General features: G+C 42.2%; 1 protein-coding gene across 3 annotated transcripts in view; it reads right to left on the bottom strand.

Moving 5' to 3' along the window:
- Positions 1 to 1,464: 1,464 nt before the first annotated feature.
- The window catches only part of ARFGEF3 (ARFGEF family member 3), a 180,359-nt gene continuing 158,457 nt past the window's right edge, over positions 1,465 to 23,366 (bottom strand). For all 3 annotated transcript variants that reach the window (XM_059400808.1, XM_059400810.1, XM_059400811.1), the window contains 7 exons: positions 21,176 to 21,352; positions 19,714 to 19,828; positions 18,792 to 18,894; positions 18,430 to 18,561; positions 16,019 to 16,140; positions 10,065 to 11,286; positions 1,465 to 5,684 (listed from right to left, as the gene is read on the bottom strand). In XM_059400808.1, the coding sequence (XP_059256791.1) occupies positions 5,493 to 5,684; positions 10,065 to 11,286; positions 16,019 to 16,140; positions 18,430 to 18,561; positions 18,792 to 18,894; positions 19,714 to 19,828; positions 21,176 to 21,352 (2,063 nt within the window). In that variant the 3' untranslated portion in view covers positions 1,465 to 5,492. The remainder of the gene's footprint in view (positions 5,685 to 10,064; positions 11,287 to 16,018; positions 16,141 to 18,429; positions 18,562 to 18,791; positions 18,895 to 19,713; positions 19,829 to 21,175; positions 21,353 to 23,366) is intronic.

Genomic DNA, 23,366 nt, shown 5'->3' with positions numbered 1-23,366 from the left:
TGAAATTTAAAATCACATCAGTACAAGTCAAAGGGTCAACATGATACAAACGATTATCCGTAGAACCAGTGTTTCTAAATACAAAGACAAGAAGTTTACACAGATCTCACTGTTCCATTGAACAGATACATTCATTGTCTTTTAGCTTGTAAAAAACCGAATTGTTGGTATAATAAACCTAGAAACTGGGAAGATGGAATAGGAATGCTGGAGAGAATCCAATCCCAAGTTGTCTGCCCAAGGTTCAGTTTGGGGTTTCTCTTGAGCTTGTTAAGTCAGGCTGATCTTAAAGGTAGTGCTGGAAATTTTTTCAAGGCGGTTGTCAGAGTGTAGTTCCCAGATAAGCAGCACTGGCCTCACCTGGGTCCTTGTCAGAAATGCAAATATCCAGGCCTACTAAATCTGAAACTCTGGGCGTGGGCCCAACAACCTGTGTTTTAACAAGCCCTCCAGGTGATCCTGATGTGTGCTAATGTTTGAGAACCACTTTAGAACAAAGTCAAAAGATACTACACAACCACTACTTAACCTTCAGGATAGGAACTAATAGAACAAATGATTCTTGGTGGTTGAAAGGCTGGAAGGACCATAACTGGATGGGATTTACCAGCAGCTGATCAAGTTTTCTTGCTGAGATGGTCAGCCAGTCTCTCCTTGGAGCTCTCATGCATTATGACACACAGATAGAAGGGAAAGGTTTTGTATGGTACTAGTGGTGTGGTATCGAGTTTTCTTTAATAAGTGGTATCATAGTTTATGAGGAAATCGAGCATTGTTCTCAACTGAGTTTCTTCTCATAAATTATTCCCGGGGATAATTTTTTTTTTTTTTTGGTCTGTTTCCCTGAAGCAATAATTGTGTTTTGGAAATCTAAGTGGTGTTCTAGTCCAAAACTTCATATTAAACTATTTCTTACTTCCACATCAAATACAAACAATTACAAGCAGAGGAAGAGGAGCTCACAGAGAGACAAACAGTTTTCTAGATAGCTCCACTACGAGGGAAGAGAACACAATTTTTTTGATGAAGCATAATTATGAGTTCTTTACTAGTTTCACAAGTCTTGCCCCATAGCAAGTTCATATTTCCAATAAAAAGTGCTTAAAAAGAGTCTCTTGCTTTTTTAAGGCCACACTAAATGTCCCTAGGATCACCTAAGAGGTACCCATGTGTATCCAAGTTCTGTCATCTGCTTAATGCAATATGTTGGATTTTCCTTCTGCCTGTTTCCTTGTCTGCAGAGTATGTAGAAATATTTAGGCATATGGCACATGGTTATTATGGATATTGACCTGATGCCCCCAGTACCTGGATCTTTAAACAATCCTGTCTTACCCGTAGCTTCCTCTTCAGAGAGTGCATTTGAAAACTGGTTATAATTTATTTTGCATATTCCCAAACTTTGATGATGACTTCTGTATTTCCTACTGTATACTTCCTAGGGAAGCAAGTAGAGAGGCACTGTTGGCTACAGGGCACTTTATTTTGAGTGGTTCAATGACAATTGAAAAAAGTTTACCAACCGTGTATGTCATTCTGGACACAGACTGCCACGCTTTTCTGCGTAGCAGCTGGCCATAAGCAATACTATTCCATCATTTCCAACTAATTAGGCAAGTTTTCTAAATTACCACGGAAGGCTTGTTTTAAGATTCAAGTTCAGACCTTGTTTTATGTTCACTTAAAATATTATGTTACATGTGATCTTTCTCTGTAGAATCACTAGCTTTTTCTTTTTTTAAAACCCTATTTGAAAAATCCCTATATCATAGCAGATCTGGGACACCAATCAGATATTTTCAACTCATTTTAACTTTTTAATTCCTTGAAACACTAAAGTGCTTACTCTGTGTACTTTGAGCACAGTGTCGTAGAGAGCATGGCCTTCAAATTCAGGAACACCTCTTTGGCAACGAGTTTTGCCATTTATTGGCTATCTCAGGCCAGTTTCTTAACCTCCCTGGGTCTGTATCCTCATCTGAAAAAATATGAGGACCTCTATGCCCGTTCGGCCAGGTTATTGTGAGAATGGAATGCTAATGCAGGTCAGGTCTACATTCACAGTGGCTCTTGTCAAATGTCACCACGCCCTATGGTTTGTAAATTCTTGCTGTGGTTACCAGCTCCCAACAAAGGTCTTTATTCTGCTTAGTTTGATGGGTGGAGCACAAAAGGATTTTCTTTTCTGAAAAAAACTTTCCTACCTAAGCAGCCTTGTGATGTATTTGGAGGAAGTCAGGGGTTATTCATTATACAATTGCATTACCTTCTTATGGTTATAGATCATTTGACTTTCTCTACTGACTCTGTATAAGCCTTCTTCTTAAAACAGCAAAAACTAAAGCCTGGTGATACTGTGCCAAGAAGTTTCCATTTAAAGGTACTTTTGAATTATATTAAGTCTTTGTCACATTTGATTGCAAATATTTTAATCTGAGCTGTTATGTATGTTAGAATCTGCCTTGATCAGTCACTAAATAGCATAAAGATGGTAGAAAATGTCCTAGTTTTATATTGATGGTGAAGGCTAGAAAATAATCATCAGGGGAGAGATAATAAGGTGGTGTAAAGAGGCAGCCCAACCATTTTTAGAAGCTAATCAGGAGAGGCAAGTGCTGGGAGAGATCTTAGCCTTCCATCAAACTCTGCCCTTATGGCAAGGAAAAATCTGATGATAAGTGTGGTCTGCTTGGTGGCCAGGAATTCCTACACACTTTCAATTTTCTAAGTGCTTTCATGATACATACTTTACCAAAATATTAAAGAGTAATTCCCAACCTTAGAGTAAATACAGGCAACTGAAAGCAACATGAAAATCTTATTCTGCTTAGATCAGTAAATATATGGTAGTGACTGTTTTTAACCACCAAGGCTGTCTTGACCTTGGTCTTTCAGAGACCCTGGGCGAGAGGGAGTGAAGGAAGAGATGGGGAAAGGCAGAAGCCAAGACACCAAGAGAGTGTGAGTGGTTGACCAGGGCAGTCTGGAAAGGGATCGCTTATCTACTTAGGGTTCCTCTCCACCCCTGGAGAAGACAGACTTCACTGTGCCCTGACGTCCTATTCATTAGAGATTGTTTGCATCAGGCAAATACAACTGCAAATATCTCTGGGAAGCATTAAGGTGGTTTAGTTAGCTTTCTGCTTCAAATCTGATGTAGATCTGTAGCACGGGGTATGCTGGGAATGGAAATGGGCAGAGACGAATGTAGACCTTGGGGTAGACTGCAGAATACATGATGGGAAGGGGCCAAAACCATCTTAAAAACTGTAGGTAAAGAACTATGTACAATTCCTCACTTTTTAATTCTTGGAACCTGTGAAAAGTTTATTTTCATAAACTAGCCTTGGATCTCATAATAGAAAATCTATGGGAGAATGGATTCTGATTTCTAAACAATTAACATACTCTGGCACATGACATTCTACATTGAAACTGGCTTTGCTTGAATTTTTATACTTCTTAAAAAGTTGCTACATATAAGCATTTTATAATCATTCTGATTTGACACTCTACTGAAGTTTCTTCCTCACCCCCAAAGTAAATTTTGGGGTCCTCATGGGAAAAATGGGAGCTAAACCTCAGATAAGCAGTAAATCATGGTGATTCTGTTTCTTTTTGTAGCTTTTGTTAAAACAAAAAAAGAGAACGTACCTTTCAATTCTACTTCCAAAATGTAAAAATTATATAGACTATAGCTCATTGCTATCCCCAAAGGTCATTGCTTAAGATCAAATAGTTGATCTGTTTCTAAACTTATTTGTCTATGGGGTAAAACCGAAGGCAAAGAGAGTATGTTGTGGAACTGAAATATGTCTTCTGAACTCTGTGGTGATTTCTAGATGGTATATGGAATGATGGGGTTCTTTTAGTTTGCCTAAATAAATCAGGGAACCCTGTCTTCATCTTAACCTTGTAGATAGTTACATATTTCTCAAGGAAGACAAAGTTTACAAATCCAGCACTGAGTAAAGTTCTAAGTTTTAAATCCTTACTTCTATACCGAAGAGTTGATGTTTTATTTTAAAAGAATGATACTCAATTATGAACACATTTTTAGGGCCTGGGAAAATGATAACATATGTCTTAGCAACCAACTCTACTTTCTAGAATGTACACGAGTGGGCCTGACTGAGGCGTTTCAATCATTATAATTTAAGAACGACAGAGTATGTTGTAAATAAGATAAAGTTTCCAAATTAATTTTCTAGTTCTATCTAAAAAAAAAAAATCCATGTAAAAATAGCCATTTAGAAAGACCTCAGACATAGGGTAAATTTACTTTCCTGAGAGGACAAATATTTTAAATTGAAAAACTTAATGTCCTAAATTTCACCGGGTCCCCTCCTCCTTCAGTTTTCTTTTCTTCTGAGACTAGAGCTTGGATGTCGGACACTGCAATTTGATGGGACGCTTGTATAATATTTTAAGGTTTCAAATGACTTCCTCCCACTCTCCTTTCTCACCCCTCCCAGCTGTCTCCCGACCACCCCACTTCCTGCCCCGTTCCCTGAGAAGTCTGCTCGCTGCCTGGAGAACGGAGTCCTTTCCTCCAAGGGTGCTGATACAAAATGAGTTGCATTTTAACATTTTGTTTTCTTAAAAACCTGATGTTCTGCCTTATGTTCAGATAACTGGAGCATAGAAATGTCTGTGCAACAAGAAACTAAGGCACCATTTTTTTCCTTTCCTTTCCTGTTTGGCCTTGGGAGCAAAAAGCAAAGACTAATGGGAAGCCAGGGTGGCAGGGCAATCTCACGTCTCCTGGCGAGAACTGTATCAGCCACTGTACTGGGAGCTGTGTGTCAACAGCTGCCAGGACACAGACTTAAAACCTTGCCAGGAAAGCATTTTCTTCCTTGAGAAATAGGGAAATAAAGGCACAACAGCACCTTTAAAAAAGTTGGTTATGCCAACCAGAAAATCTTGACAATTTAGGACAACTTTGAAATGTTCTGGAACATGTTACAGAGAAAGTCCTCCCTTTCTTGCTTATGACACCCAGAATTGTTTTTCCAGCTGTCTTCTTCCCTGCTAAGCCCATAATCATAATGGAAATCTTCCTCCGATGAAGAATGTCCGCTACTAGATGCCAGAGTGCCTACACACCAGCATGACTTACCAGTGGATGTTTCCTTAACAATTGCATTTAAAAGGAAAAAAATCAAATGGATCAGTGTGGTGTTTTCAAAGGAGTAGTCCTTCAAAGGACTACTCCTTTTGGGAGTAGCATGGCAGGCAAAAGCACTGGGAAATAAACATCAAGATTTAGAAACGTGTCAAAGAATGGAGACTTTTCTGAAATGATGTGCAAAATCAGAGTATCATTGGTGTCCTCCAGATACAAGGTGAGTGTCCAGAATGGCCCCAGTGCTGATTAGCGAGGGACGGGTAGACTCTTCTCCAAGACACTGGTTTCAGTGGGGCTGGTGGTGGGGCAAATGGTGGGCATTCTCTAACCTTCGAGATTGTGTTTCCTCAATGTGAATCTTCTACACGATGATGTCATAGACCCGGCCCACTCTGCCCAGCCATTCCCTCACAGCCTGACGCACTCTGATGTCTGTTACGTGGCAGGTCAGCTGGCTGATGCATGGGAACACCGCCGGCTGGAGGGCTGTGAAGGTCTGGTCTGGAAGGATCTGAATCTGATTGAGAACGGTTAGCACCATGTTGGTCCAGGCCTACGAGAAAGGATTAAGGAGAATTATTAGCAGCTTTTTCTTGGTTCATTTGAACTCTCGGGTGTGTGGCAAAGCCCTGCCAATTGGCAGGTGAGTTTTCTCAGGCTTTAGGTTGCAATAAATCAGTCTTTAGTAATTTAATATGGCTAAACGTTGTCACTTTAAGTTCATCTATACAAGGCAGAGCAGAGTCTCCTTTAACATTAGGAATACCTTATTTTCAGGTTTCATGGACTACCGGCATACCTTGTTTTATTGTGCTTTGCTTTACTATACTGTGTTTCCCAGATAGTTTTTTTCTTTCTTTTTCTTTTCAGATTGAACATCTGTGCAGCCCTGTGTGGAGCATGTTCATTGGTGGCACCATTTTCCCCACACTATTTGCTCACTTGGTATCTCTGTGTCACATTTTGGTAATTCTCATAATATTTCAAACTTTTGCATTATTATTATATTTGTTATGGTGATCTGTGCTCAGTGATCTTTGATGATGCAATTGCTTGTTTTGGGGTGCCTATATAGAATGGTAAAAATACTCGTAAATGTGTGTGTTCTGACTGCTCCACTGACCAGGTCCTTCATCTCTCTCCTGCTGCTCAGGTCTCCCTACTCCCTGAGAGACAACTGTTACTGAAGCTAGGCCAATTAATAACCCCACACTGGCCTCTAAAGTTTTCAAAGAAAAGGAAGAGTCACAGGTCTCTCCCCTTAAATCAAAACCTAGAAATGATTACGCTTAGTGAGGAAGGCATGCTGAAAGCCAAGACTGGCAGAAGAGCCTAGCTTCTAGCCTAGGTAAGCCAAGTTGTGAATGCAAAGGGAAAGCTCCCGAAGGAAATGAAAAGTTCTACTCCAGTGAAGACACAGATGACAAGAAAGAGAAACAACCTTAGTGCTGATACAGAGAAAGTCGAGTGGTCTGGATAGAAGATCAAAGCAGCCACAACATTCCCTTCAGCCAAAGCCTAATCCAGAGCAAGGTGCTAACTCTCTTCAATTCTGTGAGGGCTAGGGAGGTGCAGAAGCTACAGAAGAAAAGTCTGAAGCTTTCAGAAGTGGGTTCATAAGGTTTAAGGGAAAAAGCTATTTCCATAACAGAAAGTTGCAAGGTGAAGTAGCAAGTGCTGATGTAAAAGCTGTAGGAAGTTCTCCAAAAGGTCTGGCTCAGATCATTCATGAAGCTGGCTACATTAGACAACAGATTTTCAGAGTAGATAAAATAGCTGTCTATGGGAAGATGCCATCTAGGGCATCATAGCAATAGAGGAGAAGTCAATGGCTGGCTTGAAAGAACAGGCTGACTCTCTAGTTAGGGGCTAATGCAGCTGGGGCTTTCAGCAGAAGCCAGTGCTCCTTTACCATTCTGAAAATTCTAGAACCCTTAAGAATTATACTAAATCTACTCTGCCTGTGCTCCATAAATGGAAGAACAAAACCTGGATGACAGCACATCTGTTTACAACACGGTTTACTGAATATTTTAAGCCCACTGTTGAGAACTACTACCCAGAAAAAAAGATTCTTTTTAAGATACTACTACTTTTTGAAAATAGTACAGAGGTTGCTCAAGAAAAAAACAGAGTTACCCTACAACCCAGCAATTGCACCACTGGGTATTTATCCCAAAGATACAAATGTAGTGAAATGAAGGGGCACCTGTACCCCATTGTTCATAGCAGCAATGTCCATGATAGCCAAACTGTGAAGGAGCCAAGATGCCCTTCAGCAGATGAATGGATAAAGAAGATGTGGTTCATATAGACAATGGAATATTACTCAACCATCAGAAAGGTTGAATACCTACCATTTGCATTGACATGGATGAAACTGGAGGGGATTATGCTAAGTGAAATAAGTTAATTAGAAAAAGACAACTGTCATTTGGTTTCACTCCTATGTGGAACATGAGGAATAGTGCAGAAGACCATAGGGGAAGGGAGGGAAAACTAAATGGGAAGAAATCAGAGAGGGAGACAAACCAAGAGAGACTCTTGACCCCAGGAAACAACCTGAGGGTTGCAGAAGAGAGGGGGTTGGGGGATAGAGTAACTGGGTGATGGGCATTAAGAAGGGCCCATGATCTGATGAGCACTGGGTGTGATATGCAACTAATGGATCACTGAACACTACATCAAAAACTAATGATTGTCCTATTTGCTGGTTAATTGAAATTTAAAAAAAATAAAAAACAGTACTGCTCATTGATAATGCTCTGGTTACTTAAGAGCTCTGATGGAGATACACAGTGAGATTACTGCTATTTTCATGCCCACTAACACAACATCTCTTCTGCAGTCCATGGACCAAGGAGTCATTATATAAGAAATCCATTTTGTAAAGCTATGGCTGCCATGGATAGTGATTCCTCTGATAGATCTGGGCAAAGTATATTGAGAACCTGGACAAATATTCACTATTCTAGATGCCATTAAGAACATTCGTGATTCATGGGAAGAGGTCAAGACATCAACATGAACATCAACAAGCTGATTCCAACCTCATGGATGACGGTGAGGGTTCAGGACTTCAGTGGCAGAAGTAACTGTGGTGGGAATAGCACGGGAACTAGAATTAGCCTGCAGATGGGACTGGACTGCCACAATCTCTTGATAAAACTTGAACAGATGAGGAGCTGCTGCTTATGGATGAGCAAAAAAGTGGCTTCTTGAGATGGAAACTACTCCTGGTGAAGATGCCATGAGGATTGTTGAAGTGACAACTAAGGATTTAGAATATCATATAAATTTAGTTGATAAAGCAGCTTCAGGGTTTGAGAAGACTGACTCCCATTTTGAAAGAAGTTCTACTGTGGGTAAATGTTACCAAACAGCATTGCATGCTACAGAGAAATTGTTCGTGAAAGAGTCAATGCAGTAAACTTTATTGCTGCCTTACTTTAAGAAACTGTCACAGCCATCTCAACCTTCAGCAACCACTACCCTGCTCAGTCAGCAGCCATCAATGTCGAGGCAAGAACTTCCATTGGCCAAAAGACTGGCAGAAAACTTCAGACAATGGTTAGCATTTTTTAGCAATAAAGTATTTTTTAAATTAAGGTATGTGTATAGATATATATATTTCTAGATATGTTATTACACACTTTATAGACTACAGTATAGTGTAAACATAAATTTCACACGTACTGGGAAACCAAAAAATTCATCTGACTCACTTTGATATTTGCTTTACTGCAGTTGTCTGGAGTCAAACCAACAGTATCTCCAAGGTATGCCTGTCCACAAATCTTATTTATTCCTCAGATTTTTAAAGGCACTCTTGCCTTCTCATAATGAAATTTCCATAGGACATAGGACATTCTTAATTATCAGTCTCTATAATGCCTAGCAAACTGGAATAGGACTACCTTCCCTCAGTAACTTTTTAAAATCATAAGCAAATCTCCAAGACATGAAGAAAATTAAGACATGTTATTTGTCAAGAAAGTCATCTATTATAGAACAACCATATATTTTCATTTGATTGGACTTTTACAAATCTAGTCTGCTTTTTCTGGATTCTGAAGTTTGGTTCTACATTCAAGTACCTTACAGGAAAATAAGGCATCCAACAAGAGTCATGCTAAGTCCAAATTTATGTTTATTCTGAGAACACGTTTTTGTGTCAGTTCACAGAATCCTTGGATCTCAGATCTTCCAACTTATGCCTGTGACAGGAGCCCAAATTTAAACACCTGGATTATTTTTAAAGGGTTCCCATGACTCTAGATTCCTCTGTTTCTCTTTTACAGTCTCATTTATTCTTAAATTGAACAAACAGCACTAACACTGTTTTCTTCTCAAGCTGAGTTTTTGATGTACCATGGAATTACAAGTATTAAATATATGAATGAACAGGAATAGTCAAAGCCCTCTAAAAAAGGAGATGTGTTATGTGCTCCTAATGGATTAGAAAGCCTCGAGATGAAAACATTGGTGTTCACTGGTATAACCACACAATAACAGGCACTTTGCTTTTTTTCCTTTACACGTTTCTTCCATGCCTCTTCCAATCATCAACTCAGGACCCTATGCCAGTGAAAGCATATCTCCTTTAGAAGTTTCAGCTTCATCTTGTTTATCCAGGTGAGTTCTGAGTTCTCAGTATCTCGTATAACCCTTAAAAATAATTCCTGAAGTTATGTAAGAGTAAAATTTCACACTGATATATTGACCCAGATGGATGCTCCGGGTTAGTCTCGGCCCACCCTCTGACTTTGGTGGGGAAATGGGTTGGTCTCCTACTGGTGTCTATCGACTTACACAATGTGTGAGTGTTCCATGAGGGGGACACGTCTGTCCCTGGAAGGCTAGGCCCCCCACACCCCCAACACACAGACTGCTAGGTGTGCCTCCTGGCATCCCCAGGCTGATGGGAACCCACCTGGATCTGTGCTTCCGCGTCCCTCACAGAGACACTCAGGGAGCTCCCGGTGGAGCCGGAGCGGGGCCTCTTCTCCTGTCGCAGCAGCTCGGGGCCCGCGCTGAATGAATGGCGCATCTGGCCCTGGTCTATCAAGTGCTGGGGACGCTGAAGCAGCGGGGAGTCCTGGCCCCGCGGACCCAGTGGCTCTCCCTTCTTCTCCCCTTTGACCTCTTTGGGGAATGTGGGCAGGTTATGCTGCTGCTTCCTCCTTTTGTATTCGGTCATCAGTTTGGAGATGGTTTTGTCGGCGGCCATGGTGTAGATCTTGTTGCCCGCGTTCTCCCACCATTCCTTCCTCCGGCTGGGGTCCTTCTTCTCCACCTTGGGGCTCGGCGGCAGCAGCAGCAAGTCCCCGCCGCCTGCCCTCAGGCTGCTGGCCTCACTGGCGTGATCCCGGGTCTGGCTCCGGTCGTCCTCGGAAGGGGTGTCTTTCCCCGAGAAGCCCCCGGTTGAGGGGGTGGACGACTCCGACTGGAAGGACGGAAGGATGAAGAACGGGTCAGTCTTGAAGACGGGGGCCTCCTCCAGGCTGCTCTCCAGGTCCAGGTGCATCTGGATGTAGTTGTTGCACAGCTCCATGCACAGCTTGTGCAGCCGCTTGACCAGCCACACCCAGTCAGCGTTGCTGATGGGCTGCACACTCAGGGAGGGCAGCCGGGCCCGCCACTGCCTCTTCTCCTTGCCCCTCGGGGGGCTCACCTGGGCCGTCTCCTCGAAAATGTCCTCATCTTCGGATGAACACTGCTGGGACGAATCTGTGCTTCTCTCCTCATCCTCAAAAAGCACCTTCTTCACTTGCTCGGCGGTGATGGTTTCCTGGTTGGTGAGGACAGCACAGACCAGCGCGTGGAAATAAATATTAAAACTCATGGCGGACTGGCGGTAGAGGTTGGCCGCGCCTCCAATGCCCGATACCTTCTTGAGCAGGCACTTCAGCCCCGGGCTGGTGTCGAACTCCCGTGCCGTCCTGTACGAGTCCAGCAGCAGGTCAAAGATGACCGCCAGGTTCTGCATGGAGATGTACCTGAGGAAGCCGGCCAGCTTGGCCTCTGGGACTTGCACTGTCTTTTCCTCCCCAGGGGAGGGGCCCTTGACGAACTCTTCTAACAAGATGTCATATAAGTTCTGGAGTAACACCTGATGGGATAGCAGGCTCACCACAATTTCCCTGAAAGAAACGCTTCAAATGAAAAGAAGGGATTGATTAGTAGCTTTCTGCCCAATGTGGGTTACTTGAAAGGGATTCCAGTGTTACACATTTTAGAATGACATAGGCAAAACTATAGGCAAAACTGCTTTATTTCAATGCCTTCTTTTAAAAAGGGCAAACTTGGGGGCGCCTGGTTAGGAGGCTTCCTTCGACTCAGCTCGTGATCCCGGGGTCCTGGGATCGGACCCCGCATCAGTCTCCCTGCTCAGCGGGGCGTCTGCTTCTCCTTCTCTCTCTGCAGCCTCCCCAACTCCGACGTGCTCGCTTTCTTTCTCAAGTAGAGGAATAAAATCTTAAAAAAAAATTAAAGGCCAACTTCTGGAGCCATTACATGATCACCATTTTAGTCATGATTAATGGAATTGCCGATACTTCCTAAAATCTAGACACTGTATGATATTACTGTTTTATAAAAACTTTTCAATATAGGCACAGCAATGGGATACAAGATTTGACATTTTATTACTCATAACATGAAGGAGATAAAATCAGAAAGTAACAACGTCTGGTCAATTCTCTGAATTTTAAGTGGCTTTCTTCTCTACTGTGTAGGCTTTTTTCTCAACCCCAAAGCTGTGAGCAATCTCACTGAAGTCTAGCTTTCTAGGGACCAAACCAGTTTACCAGGATTAACTTTTAATGTCTTTGGTGAGTAAACGTAAAAACTTCAGTGCTTCCAACACGTGAGATGGATGAGGTCCAAACATTCGCAATATTAATAAATAATAGAAGTCAAAGCTTTTTAAGCCAAACCTAGGAGAGAGAAAGCCATGTTCGCTCAACACGTACAATTCTCTTTCGTGTCCGTTCCTGCTATCATGGCCCACAGGACACCTCTGTGGACCCTGAATGCTCTTTTGGATGCACTGAGATGCCCCTCAGGTCAGCTATGTGGCATGGGGGTGGGGCGAACCCTCCATGGACACCTGGCCAGGACTCCTGGTTGAGAAGCGGGCACAGCCCACATAAGGAAGCCTTCAAAGTGCTCTTTGGTGATTCGGCCTCTTTTGTTTGGTTGGATTCTTAGACTAAGAAAAGAATTTCAATTCTAGGCACTACCTTTACTAAATATTTTAATTCACCCTTGTGGTTTGTGGTTTATGGTTTCACTTTGTTTTCAGTGCTCTTGGAATTGCATGAAAGTAGCTTATGCTATTATGTTGCAAACTAATTTTCCTCACAGGGTAATTATAAAATTATGATCCTCAGATTAATTGCTTATTTCAGAGATCCAACTATTATATCAATATGTCTAGCCATGACCTTGCATTTAAAAAAAGGACTCTCGGGGCGCCTGGGTGGCTCAGTTGGTTGGACGACTGCTTTCGGCTCAGGTCATGATCCTGGAGTCCCGGGATCGAGTCCCGCATCGGGCTCCCAGCTCCATGGGGAGTCTGCTTCTCACTCTGACCTTCACCTTGCTCATGCTCTCTCTCACTGTCTCTCTCTCAAATAAATAAATAAAAAATCTAAAAAAAATAAAAATAAAAAAAGGACTCTTTTAGCAGAAAAGAACACAAATGCTTCATACATTTAAGGGCTGAACTTGCCCTTGGTGGGGTGGTACACTGAGTGAACACAGTAGGCTCAGCCCAGATCTGTCATTTACAGACTCCAACCCTTTCTAACAAATCACTGAAGTAATTTTTTCTTTTTGGTGGTAAAATATACATGATATAAAGTAGGTATTTGAGCCATTTTTAAAAGTACAATTCAGTGGCATTAAGCACCTGCACAATTTTGGGTAACTATCACCACCGTTTCTAGAATCTTTTCATCCCAAACTCAATACCCCTTGAATAATAACTCCCCATTCCCTCCCCCCTCCTTTTGGTAAATTATTTAAGGTATTAGGAACTGTGAATATGCATTTTTCTGGAGAAGAGGGCTCAAAAAGCCACCAAGTTGGTCTAACGCTTCATGTCTACAGCTATAGGACTCTAACTAAAGGGAACTCCTGTCACCAAGCACTCAGGTCTGTTCCCTTGTCTGTCGGCCCCAGTACACTATGCAGGGCAGCCTGTTATTCCTCTATGTCCCAGGGCCTGGGAAACTGGTGAGAATAGTACTCAGTAAGTGTCCAGGACCAATGGAGTAACAGACAGATTGGTTCTATGCACAGGTGCCTGCACAGATTGCTGCCTGGAGGAAGAGTTCTCCTGGAGAAATGGCTCAGATACCTCAACCCCATCCCCTAGCAGCCTGGACTCCTGCAGCAGGAACCACAGCGAGAGGTGGGAGTCTGACCAACCTTCGGAAGGTATGACACCACAGCCCACAGGACATGATGTGTTACCTTCCCTGAGAGCTGGAAAGCCCTTTCCTAGCAAATATTTAAAAGGACGGTGGCTGCGAGGCCATGTTTGAATTTTGGAGCATCTTTATCAGCCAAGATCATCCCCTCTGATGCTTTAGGAGACAAAATTGCTAAGGGTGCATGTGAAAAGGACAGAAAATTCCTTTTGCTTTAGGTTCAAGCCTCACCATGCACAATAAAAAAAGAAAAGCAGCCAGAACAATAGTGAGATAAGCATTACAGAAAGGCACGGAAAGAGTAAAATAACTGGTTACAGAGTGCAACTTTTCTTTTAAAATTTTTTCAGTGTTCCAGAATTCATTATTCATGCACCACACCCAGTGCTCCATGCAATACGTGCCCTCCATAATAATCACCACCAGCCTCACCCAACCTCCTACCCCCCAACCCTCCCAAACCCTCAGTTTGTTTCTCAGAGTCCACAGTCTCTCATGCTTCATCTCCCCCTCCCATTTCCCCCAACTCACTTCTCCTATCTCCCTATGTCCTCCGTGTTATTCCTTATGCTCCACAAGTAAGTGAAACCATGTGATAATTGACTCTCTCTGCTTGACTTATTTCACTCAGCATAATCTCTTCCAGTGCAACTTTTAAAGATTTTATTTATTTATTTTACTGAGAGCAAGACACAGTGAGAGAGAGAACACAAGCAGGGAGAGTGGGAGAGGGAGAAGCAGGCTTCCCACCAAACAGGGAGCTTGATGCGGGGCTTGATCACAGCACCCTGGGATCATGATCTGAGCCGAAGGCAGGCGCTTAATGACTGAGCCACCTAGGCATCCCCAGAGTGCAGCTTTTAATCACCCATGCTGACAGGAGCTAAACAAAATCAACAGATAATTTTTCAATTTGTTATACCCAAGTGTTTCAACCTTTTTCTCCACATGCCCGTTACTAAGGGGACTGTGAAGTGCTTCTGAGGCCAAGTGCAAAGGAAAGTTGTCCTCCTGGAGAGTTAACTGTCCAACAGGTGGCTGACATAAGACATGCTAATACTAGCTTCAGAGAGAAAAAGACCCAGAATTTCAAGTACCACATCTTAAAGCTCGCATATTAGGTAGTTTGGGTAAAGCTCAGGGCTATCCCTGCCAAGGTGATTTAAAACCACACCCAGATTTCTCTTTATTAATAGGTCTTTTATCCATGGGTGACTTCAACATGGACCTTGGAGGATACACTGGATGGTATGTACAGGAGCCTTCCGTAGGTCTAACTCATCTCGTGCAACATCTTTTGCTAAGCTAAGAACTGCTCTGTAGTAAGAGTCAAATCCATGTATGCCAGGTGGCTCCCTGCCTTTGTGCTTGTGTGCCCTGGGACAGCTGGCCTAGCCTCTCTGAATGTTTCCCTGTGGTAAAATGGGAGTGGAAATAGTTAGCCGCTGTGGCTCACATATAGTGCTCAAATAGTCGCCGTCATTATTTGTGTACTGCAGTTTAAAAATGGGAGATTTCAGTGGCGGCTATTATCTTCAAGTCTCGGAACAAGAGTTTTTAGGCAAAATGATAGTATTTAAAAAGGGCAAGATTAGGGGCACCTCTATGGCTCAGTAGGTTAAGCATCGACTCTTGATTTCAACTCAGGTCATGATCTCAGGGCCTGGTACTGGGCTGCGTTGGGCTCCGCATTCCGTGGGGAGTCTCCTTGAGGTTCTCTCTCCTCCTCTCCCCCACCAGCTCTCTCTAAAATAATAAATGAATAAATCTAAAAAGGGCAAGATTCATGTGGCAGGGCAGAGATCTTTTTGTCTCCTGACAGTTGTATTGCTCATGAGAAGTTGATGTATTTCTCCCAAAACATTATGAATCATGCCTTACGCTACAAATTTGTTTTTAAAAGGCATAATATGGACAATACTATAGACACACTGAGTTGTGTCCCCTCTCCCCCCAATTCACATGTCAAAGTCCAAACCTATAGTACCACAGAGTGACTGGATGTGGAGAAAAGGTCTTGAAGAATAATTAGGGCAGGCCCTAATCCACCATATGACCGGTGTCCTTATAAGAAGAGATTAGGACGCAGGCATGTACAGAAGAGTGATCCAAGTGAAGACACAGGGAGAGAACATCCAACCAGAAGCCAAGGAGAGAGGCTCTCAGAAGGAACCAGCCCTGCCGCCGCCTGGATCTTGGACTTCTAGGCTCCAGAACTGTGAGCAAATGCATTTCTATTGTTTGAGCCACCCCCGTGGAGGGTACTCACGTGAAGCGTGGAAGCTCTGGTTAAAAAGTGAACAATTTTCTGTAAAAACCCTTGCTAAATGACTCTATGAATATTTTCAGTATTCTTAGCCAAAGCTTGGATTATAAGCAGCCAGAAGTGAAGATAACGGACTTCCCTCATTCTAAGTTGTCCACATGGTTAAGCTTCTTCGCTGCTTACCTTTTCTTGGTGTGTCCATTTGGCTTCTCATCAGGAGGCAGTTCAATAATGAGCTGACAGGACTGCGCATGATCGAAGTTGTTTGGAGTCTTTGGCGAGCACTGGGTGTCCAACATAAACACCTGCAAAGGTATGCAAAGGTTCAGTTCGGAGCTCCATCATCCTCAATCTGGCTCTGCCAGGAACTGGCTGGATAGCTCTGGGTAAGTTGCTAACTCTTCCTACTCATCTCACCTATAAAATGAGGTTGATAATGGTCTTCTACCTGGTGTGTTTGTTGAGAGGGTTAATATGTATTATGTACATATAGTGTTAGAAGAAGAAACATTCAGAAGCTGACACTAATACTAATAACATATTTTATTACATGACAACTCATTACACTCCAACTAGCAAGCGCTGATATTTAAAATTAATTGAGAGTAAACAAAAAGGGGCTGTTTTTTAAAAAAAAAAAACACTCTGATTTTGACATCTGTGTGGTATTATATTCTATCCAACATGGGAGGAAGAGATTAATTAGGGCCCCCTCTCAGGACTCTGGATGTGGCCATACTACTTTATGGGACGGTGGGAGAAGTGACTAAAAAAAATATAAGCGCTTCTTGATTCTTCCCTTTGAAAATAGAAATACTTATTTTTTTTTAAGATTTAATTTATTTACTTGACAGAGATCACAAGCAGGCAGAGAGGCAGGCAGAGAGAGAGAGGAAGCTGAGCAGAGAGCCCAATGTGGGGCTCGATCCCAGGACCCTGGGATCATGACCTGAGCCGAAGGAAGAGGTTTTAACCCACTGAGCCACCCAGATGCCCCAATAGAAGTACTTTTAAATGTTTTCTTTCCAAAGTTTTTGGTTAGGGACTAAGGAAGAGAAAATATTAAAAAATAAAAGCTTCACTAAATGGCCTCTGCCTTTTTTCTCCATTAACAATCTACTGTTTCAGAAGAAGGTTCCATGTTCTTGCTGTGTGGTGGGATGTAGTTTGGAAGCCCACCGTAAGCACATGGGGACGATTGTTAGCAGTGTAATGGATTCCCCTTAGGGAAGCTATCCTGTCAGAAGACCACCTCCTGGCTCTTTGTTACGGTGCCTTTCTGTGGTAGCTGTCCATCACAGCTGTGGGGGCCAAAGTGGATCCTCACTGCAGCCTTGTTCCTTCTCTTCCGACCTCTGCAGACTGGCCATGGATGCTTCAGTGGGATGTGCTCTCTCCCTTCCCAACAGAACCATCATGTCCTGGGCTGTCATGAATGTGGACAGCAGAGGATGGGAGAAGCAGAGTGGAAGGTTCTTAACCCACCCTGTGAGGCGTGCTAGGGAAAGCCCTTTAGAAACCAGATCTAGCCAGGAAACGTCTCAACTGATAATCAGGGTATCCTGGATTATTTATGTCCTAAGGGGAGATTTTATTAAGGATTTAAACAGATCTTCTAGAAAAAGGGTGCCTTTGAATATAACCCCCAATTCACTTTACTTTTCTAAAGAATTAGAATACTTAACCAAAAATTTAATCCAACACTGCATATATATTTATAAAAATTGCTTAATGTTTTAAACATACCACACACATTTGCAAAATATCTTCTGCATGTGAAGACATACTTCAAATATGTCTGTTGCCACTAAATGACAGACTGAATTCTCAACAACCACTCACTATTCTGAATATATGTATATTTAGGGACAGTGCTTAATCCTGTTGCTGGAAGCCCCATGCAGTCTATCTCAGAGATAGACTGACATGTCACTTAAGTATTTGGGGGCATGTCTGTAGCTAGTGCTAATGTTGGAAGGCCTTTTGTGATTTAGTAACTCTCAGACTCAACAGACATTAAGTAAGTGTCTTCTACATGCCTTGCTCTAGGAACACCAGGGGAAAGTATATGGAATATGTTCTCTGCTCAGAAGATTACAACCAACTTTTTTGCCTTCTGACATTTGCCAGAAGAAAAAAGTCATTGGTACATTGTGATCCCTGCATGTGTAAGTATATTTTAATTTTACTTATGACTTACATTCCACTGAAATTAAGCAGCTTGGAAAAGGCTCTGTAGGGGAGATATAAGGAAAAAACCAAATAGGTTTGCCATCCTTAGGCCCTTGTAGACTGCAAGTAACATCAATATTTAAGCAAATATGGATAATATAAGGAGTCCAAGTAAATCAAGTGGTGTATGAAGTGTAGCGGCCAGGGAGAGAAAGGACTTTAGCTGATCTGGGCACTGCAGGATGCCCTAAGAAAGAGATGGTGGAGAGGATTCTAAGGCTATTGACTGCATTAGTCATTCCTCATAAGAACAGTACTGACAAGATGTCAGAGCCAGAAGGAGTAGCTCCCTAACGGAATGAAAGGCAGTCTGGTGATGCAGGACCACCAGGAAGAAGCTTCTAGAAGTCCCCAGTCCTTACCTGCTGAGCCATGGCTCGGATGCGCCAGTACTCGGCCTCGGCACTGGGGGAGGAGGAAGGGGCCGCCACCCTCACCTGGCAGCCTTCCCCACTGAAGCTCTCGGTGCCGCTGTGGAAGCAGCCCAGCAGATCCTGGGGAGAAACACAGCAGAGGTTCCCTGGGTGCCCCCTGCCCCATCCTGAGTGTCCCTCAGTCTGGGACAAAAGCACTGCTCTGACAGCTTCTTTTTCTGCCCCTGTAGGAGTTCAAGAGAGGCTGCCTTCCAGGAGGAGGAGGGCGGCATCCGGATGCCCCCACTGACAGGCATGAGGGGACACTGGGAGACGGGAACCCGCTCTGGCTCTCTCTGCCAGCAGTTTACCTTCACGGGCTTGAGCGTGGCGGAGAAGGCATCCTGCAGGGCACAGCAGGCCAGCCTCCACATTTCTTCAGTGAACACGGGGCCCGCAGTGACGAGGACATACCTGTTCGAGGAGACAAGGAAAGGGGTCTTGAATCTGTACGTGTTGTTGCCCTTACAGAAGCATACCCAGATTCATCCCACAGCTTCCGTGCATGCCCTGCTGCCTCTTGTCTTCAACCCAGCTGGTGTTCCACTGTCCCAACACGATTTCCTAAGGCATTTCACTATAAAATATCATGGGGGCCCCATGACTAACAGGGAAATGTTTCAATTTAGGCTTGCTATTTTTTCCATTCTAGCCCCATTTTCTACTACTCCTGGACAAATACCAACCAAAGTAACTGTTACTGGTGACTCTGATCTCCATGCTTAGGTCTGTGATGTTCTTCTTACAAGTCCCCAACTAGCAAGAGCTTGCCCCCCTCGGGGGACCTGACAAAGTGTCATCAATAGAAAAAGCTCTTGCTGACCATCTACTCCCCTGCCCTCCTTGGGCATTATCATTTTCTTCCTATTATCATTATCATTTTCTATGCATCTTCCTATTATCATTTTCTATGCATCTCTTTCCTATTATCATTATCATTTTCTATTATCATTTTCTATGCATCTCTTTCTGTTATGTCCGTTAGAAAAGGCTATAAACCTCTCAAGGGCAGGAGCCTTGGCTGACTTCTCATGCAGCTGAGTACCTCTCATATAATGCCTACATGATAAATATTTGCTGATTAAACACTGAAATGAGGAATTACTAGCATATACATACAGACATTTTTACCTTTAGAAAGCAATCCAAAAATGAATTGCTACAATAAAATAATTTAATCCTGTTGGATTTCATAATAAAAACTGTGGAGAGCTAGGGAAGGTTGTTCCTCACCTAATACAGGAGCAGCCCACTCTGGAGATGGTTTCTGTGGGCTTGGCCACACAGGCTACCAGTAACTCAAACAGGTCCTTCAGCATCGTGTTGATCATACTCTCATACCGGATGTCTACATGGAAAAGTAAAACCAAGATTTCACTAAACTCTGTTGTAAAGGAGGGGGTTGAAAAGGCATCTATAGCTAAAGGAGAAAGTCTGAGCAATAAAAAGAATATAAATATCTGGAGGGGGGGGAGTAATTTTCTTGGATTTTTTAAAACTTGATTTTAGTTTGTATTAATCATTTCATGATGAAGTATGTGGCTTTGGTGTGTTGATGTACATTTTTCGAAGTTATGCATATAATATAATGCATATATGCACAAATCTACTTATACAGACTGGAACACAGAACAGCCTGAATAGTAGCTAGTAAAAAAAATTTAAATTCTTAAAAAGAGAAAAGTGAAACGTATACTTTCCTTATGCCTGATAGACGAATCAAATGCTCCTGACAAACCCTCTCTCAGCTTACTGTCTTCAACTTCTCAGTCTGGCTTCAGTTTGCACACTATCCCCAGATTAAAGAAAATGAGACCTTCACAAATCACATTCTATGTTCCCAATTCAAGGAATACATCTGCATTCTTTTCCTCAAAGTCCTTGTGATGACACAGATCCAATTTTCAGTAGCCTCCTCAGTGATTTTTGTGCTGGGCAAAGCAACGATCTAGTTGAGAACATCTACCCCGAGGGATAGTTACCGTTACATGTGGAAACACCCACTTGTTTTCTTTCTCAATTAATGTTCCTTTTTTGTGGAGGCAAGTTGTCATTAAATCTAATAGAGCTACCCATTTCTTATCTTTGCTTTTTGACTCTCCCTTGGGGTGAACATCTTATGAGTTTCTCTAACCTCTCCAACAAGGGAGCCCCTCACCTCTTATTTTTAAAGAAAAGCCAAAGGCATATAGAATTATAACATCTAGGGCCAACAGTGATTTTTTTTTTCTGACTTCAATATACTATCCACCACATGCTTTTTCAAAGTGCCACAGATATTAAGATGCTTCACCCCCAACCTCCTAAGCAGCTTCTTGCCTATAACTGAAGCCTTTGTTAAAATCTTCTCTCCTCCATTTAGCCTCCCAGAGGAGGCAGGAGGCTATACCCCCTTCTCACTCCCAGACCACAGGGCCAGTTCTTTTTTTAATTGATTATATACTTGATTATATACTTGAACTTGCCTCCCCTCTTCTCATGCACAAATCTACTAGATGGTATTATATTTCTAGTCACGTATGTATTTTAAGTGTCAAGTTTCATTTTGATAATCTAGAAGGTTGGTACCGACCATATACTTCTCTTTGAGAAATTTCCAGACAAAATCATACACTGGTATTTATAAGCACTTTTAGACAGTGATGCTTCCCATGAAAAATATGCTTAGCATGGACTTCTATGGGAGCATAGATACCTGAGTGTATAAAGCTTTGAATGTGCTCCACCACCAGCTCACAAGACAGGCCAATGGCATGCTTAAAATTAGCAGAAGCTGCATCCCAGTATGAATGGTCTTTATGGCTACGACGGAGCCACACGGACATCACAGGGAGGAGAAGGTGAACAACTGCATAGATACCAAATCCTGGTCCTGAAAAAGAAAAATTAGCATCAGAACTGTGATTGCAACAGCTTTCCTATAGGGAAACGGAAGTCACTGCCATGGCTTGGCATGGCCCTTCTCTTTCACAGGAGCCCTCCTTCCCCCTCTCTGAGAAGCTGCAAGGAAAGAGAATTGACTACTAATTAGGGAATATATGGTCTTCGGTGGCATTTTTCTTTAAGATTTATTTTAGCATTTGAGTTGAAGGGGCAGAAGGGAAAGAGAGCATCTCAAGCAGACTTCCTGCTGAGTGCAGAGCTGGACATGGGGGATCGATCCCAAGAGCCTGAAATCATGACCTGAGCCAAAATCGAGTCAAGCTTAACTGACTGGGTCACCAGGTGCTCCTCTTTTTTGTTTCTGTATGAATTTAGTTACGCAAATGACACACAAATAAATTCATAGAAATTCAAATAATACCAATAAAGCTAAAGTATCATCTGATTAACTCCAGTCCCCAGATATATGTGTATATGCATCTGTATGTTTATAAGAAAATAACTTCTAAAGTGTACATACAATTATCTATAGGAAACATCAAGAAACCCATTAACATGAGTTAGAGATCATTCTGTGTCAGTGGATTTAGATAATAGTTACGTCTCTGTTCCCTTACTGATGGACACTTAAGGTGTTCTAATTTTTTGCTTTTTGGATAATGCTATAGTGAAAATCCTTGTGAACGTGATCAGTTTTTAAAGTTCTGATCACAAAAGCAAGCATCCTTTTCCTAATAAACAGAAAACACCGGAATACAAAGAAGAAAGAAACCTTGCCCACAGAGATAATCACATTTTTGTTTGACTTCTTTTTGAATGTATGTATGTATTTATAGATGCATAAACTTTCATGTTGTGATTATATTCCATAGTATATATACTTCAAATGTTATTCACAAGTACTCATTTGAATGCATGTGGAAAATTCATCTGCCCTTATCATAATTTACTTAACACAGTTAAGGTGTTCATAATTTTTTGATATTCAGTATATTTCAGCAATCATAAGCCCATTTTGTCTTCATTAATTTCCTTTGATGATAGATTTCTAGAATTAAGGGCTCCCATATACATTTAATGGCAATGTGAAATGAGAAAATGATACTGACTAGTGAAAGAGAGGTATATAATTAATCCTATAAAGTACCTGTTTATTTTTGGATAAAAGACATAACATTCTGACATGGGAGTAGCTATGCTGGATTTTCTGATAAAAATTCTCCTATACACTTGCAATGGCTCTTTTTTTTTTTTTTTTAAAGATTTTATTTTATTTGTTTGACAGAGAGAGATCACAGGTAGGTAGACTGGCAGAGAGAGTGAGAGAAGCAGGCTCCCCGCCGAGCAGAGAGCCCAATGTGGGACTCGATCCCATGACCCTGAGATCACGACCTGAGCCGAAGGCAGAGGCTTAACCCACTGAGCCACCCAGGCGCCCCTTGCAATGGCTCTTAAAACAATATCAAGTCTTCATCAGTTTGTGATAAATAACAAAACTCTTATTGCTCTGGAATTAACTAGTGGGTTCATTTGTGGTTCTGATTGTGAAAACCAGAATTTCTGTAAGTTGCTTGGATCTTGGGAAAATCTGCATGTGTTAAGTGTACATGCTAAATTTAATTAATTCAAAAGAGAAAATAAATTCCTCAGGGCCATTTTTTTCTTATACTATCAAGGTATATAGATGATCACTACAAATCTGCATGTGTTAAGTGTACATGCTAAATTTAATTAATTCAAAAGAGAAAATAAATTCCTCAGGGCCATTTTTTTCTTATACTATCAAGGTATAGATGATCACTACAAGTCTTTTTTTTTCTTTTTTGAGAGAGAGAAAGAGAGCACGCATGAGCAGGTGGAGGGGCCAAAGGAGAGGGGAAGAGAGAGACAATCTTAAGCAGGCTCCATGCTGAGCGTGGAGCCCAATGTGGGGATCATCTCATGACCCTGAGATCATGATCTGAGCTGAGATCAAGAGTCAGATGCTCAATTGACTAAGCCAT

This window comes from Mustela nigripes, chromosome 5, assembly GCF_022355385.1.
Source record: "Mustela nigripes isolate SB6536 chromosome 5, MUSNIG.SB6536, whole genome shotgun sequence".
Classification (NCBI taxonomy): Eukaryota; Metazoa; Chordata; class Mammalia; order Carnivora; family Mustelidae; genus Mustela; species Mustela nigripes.
This window is presented reverse-complemented; position numbering and strand designations above follow the sequence as displayed.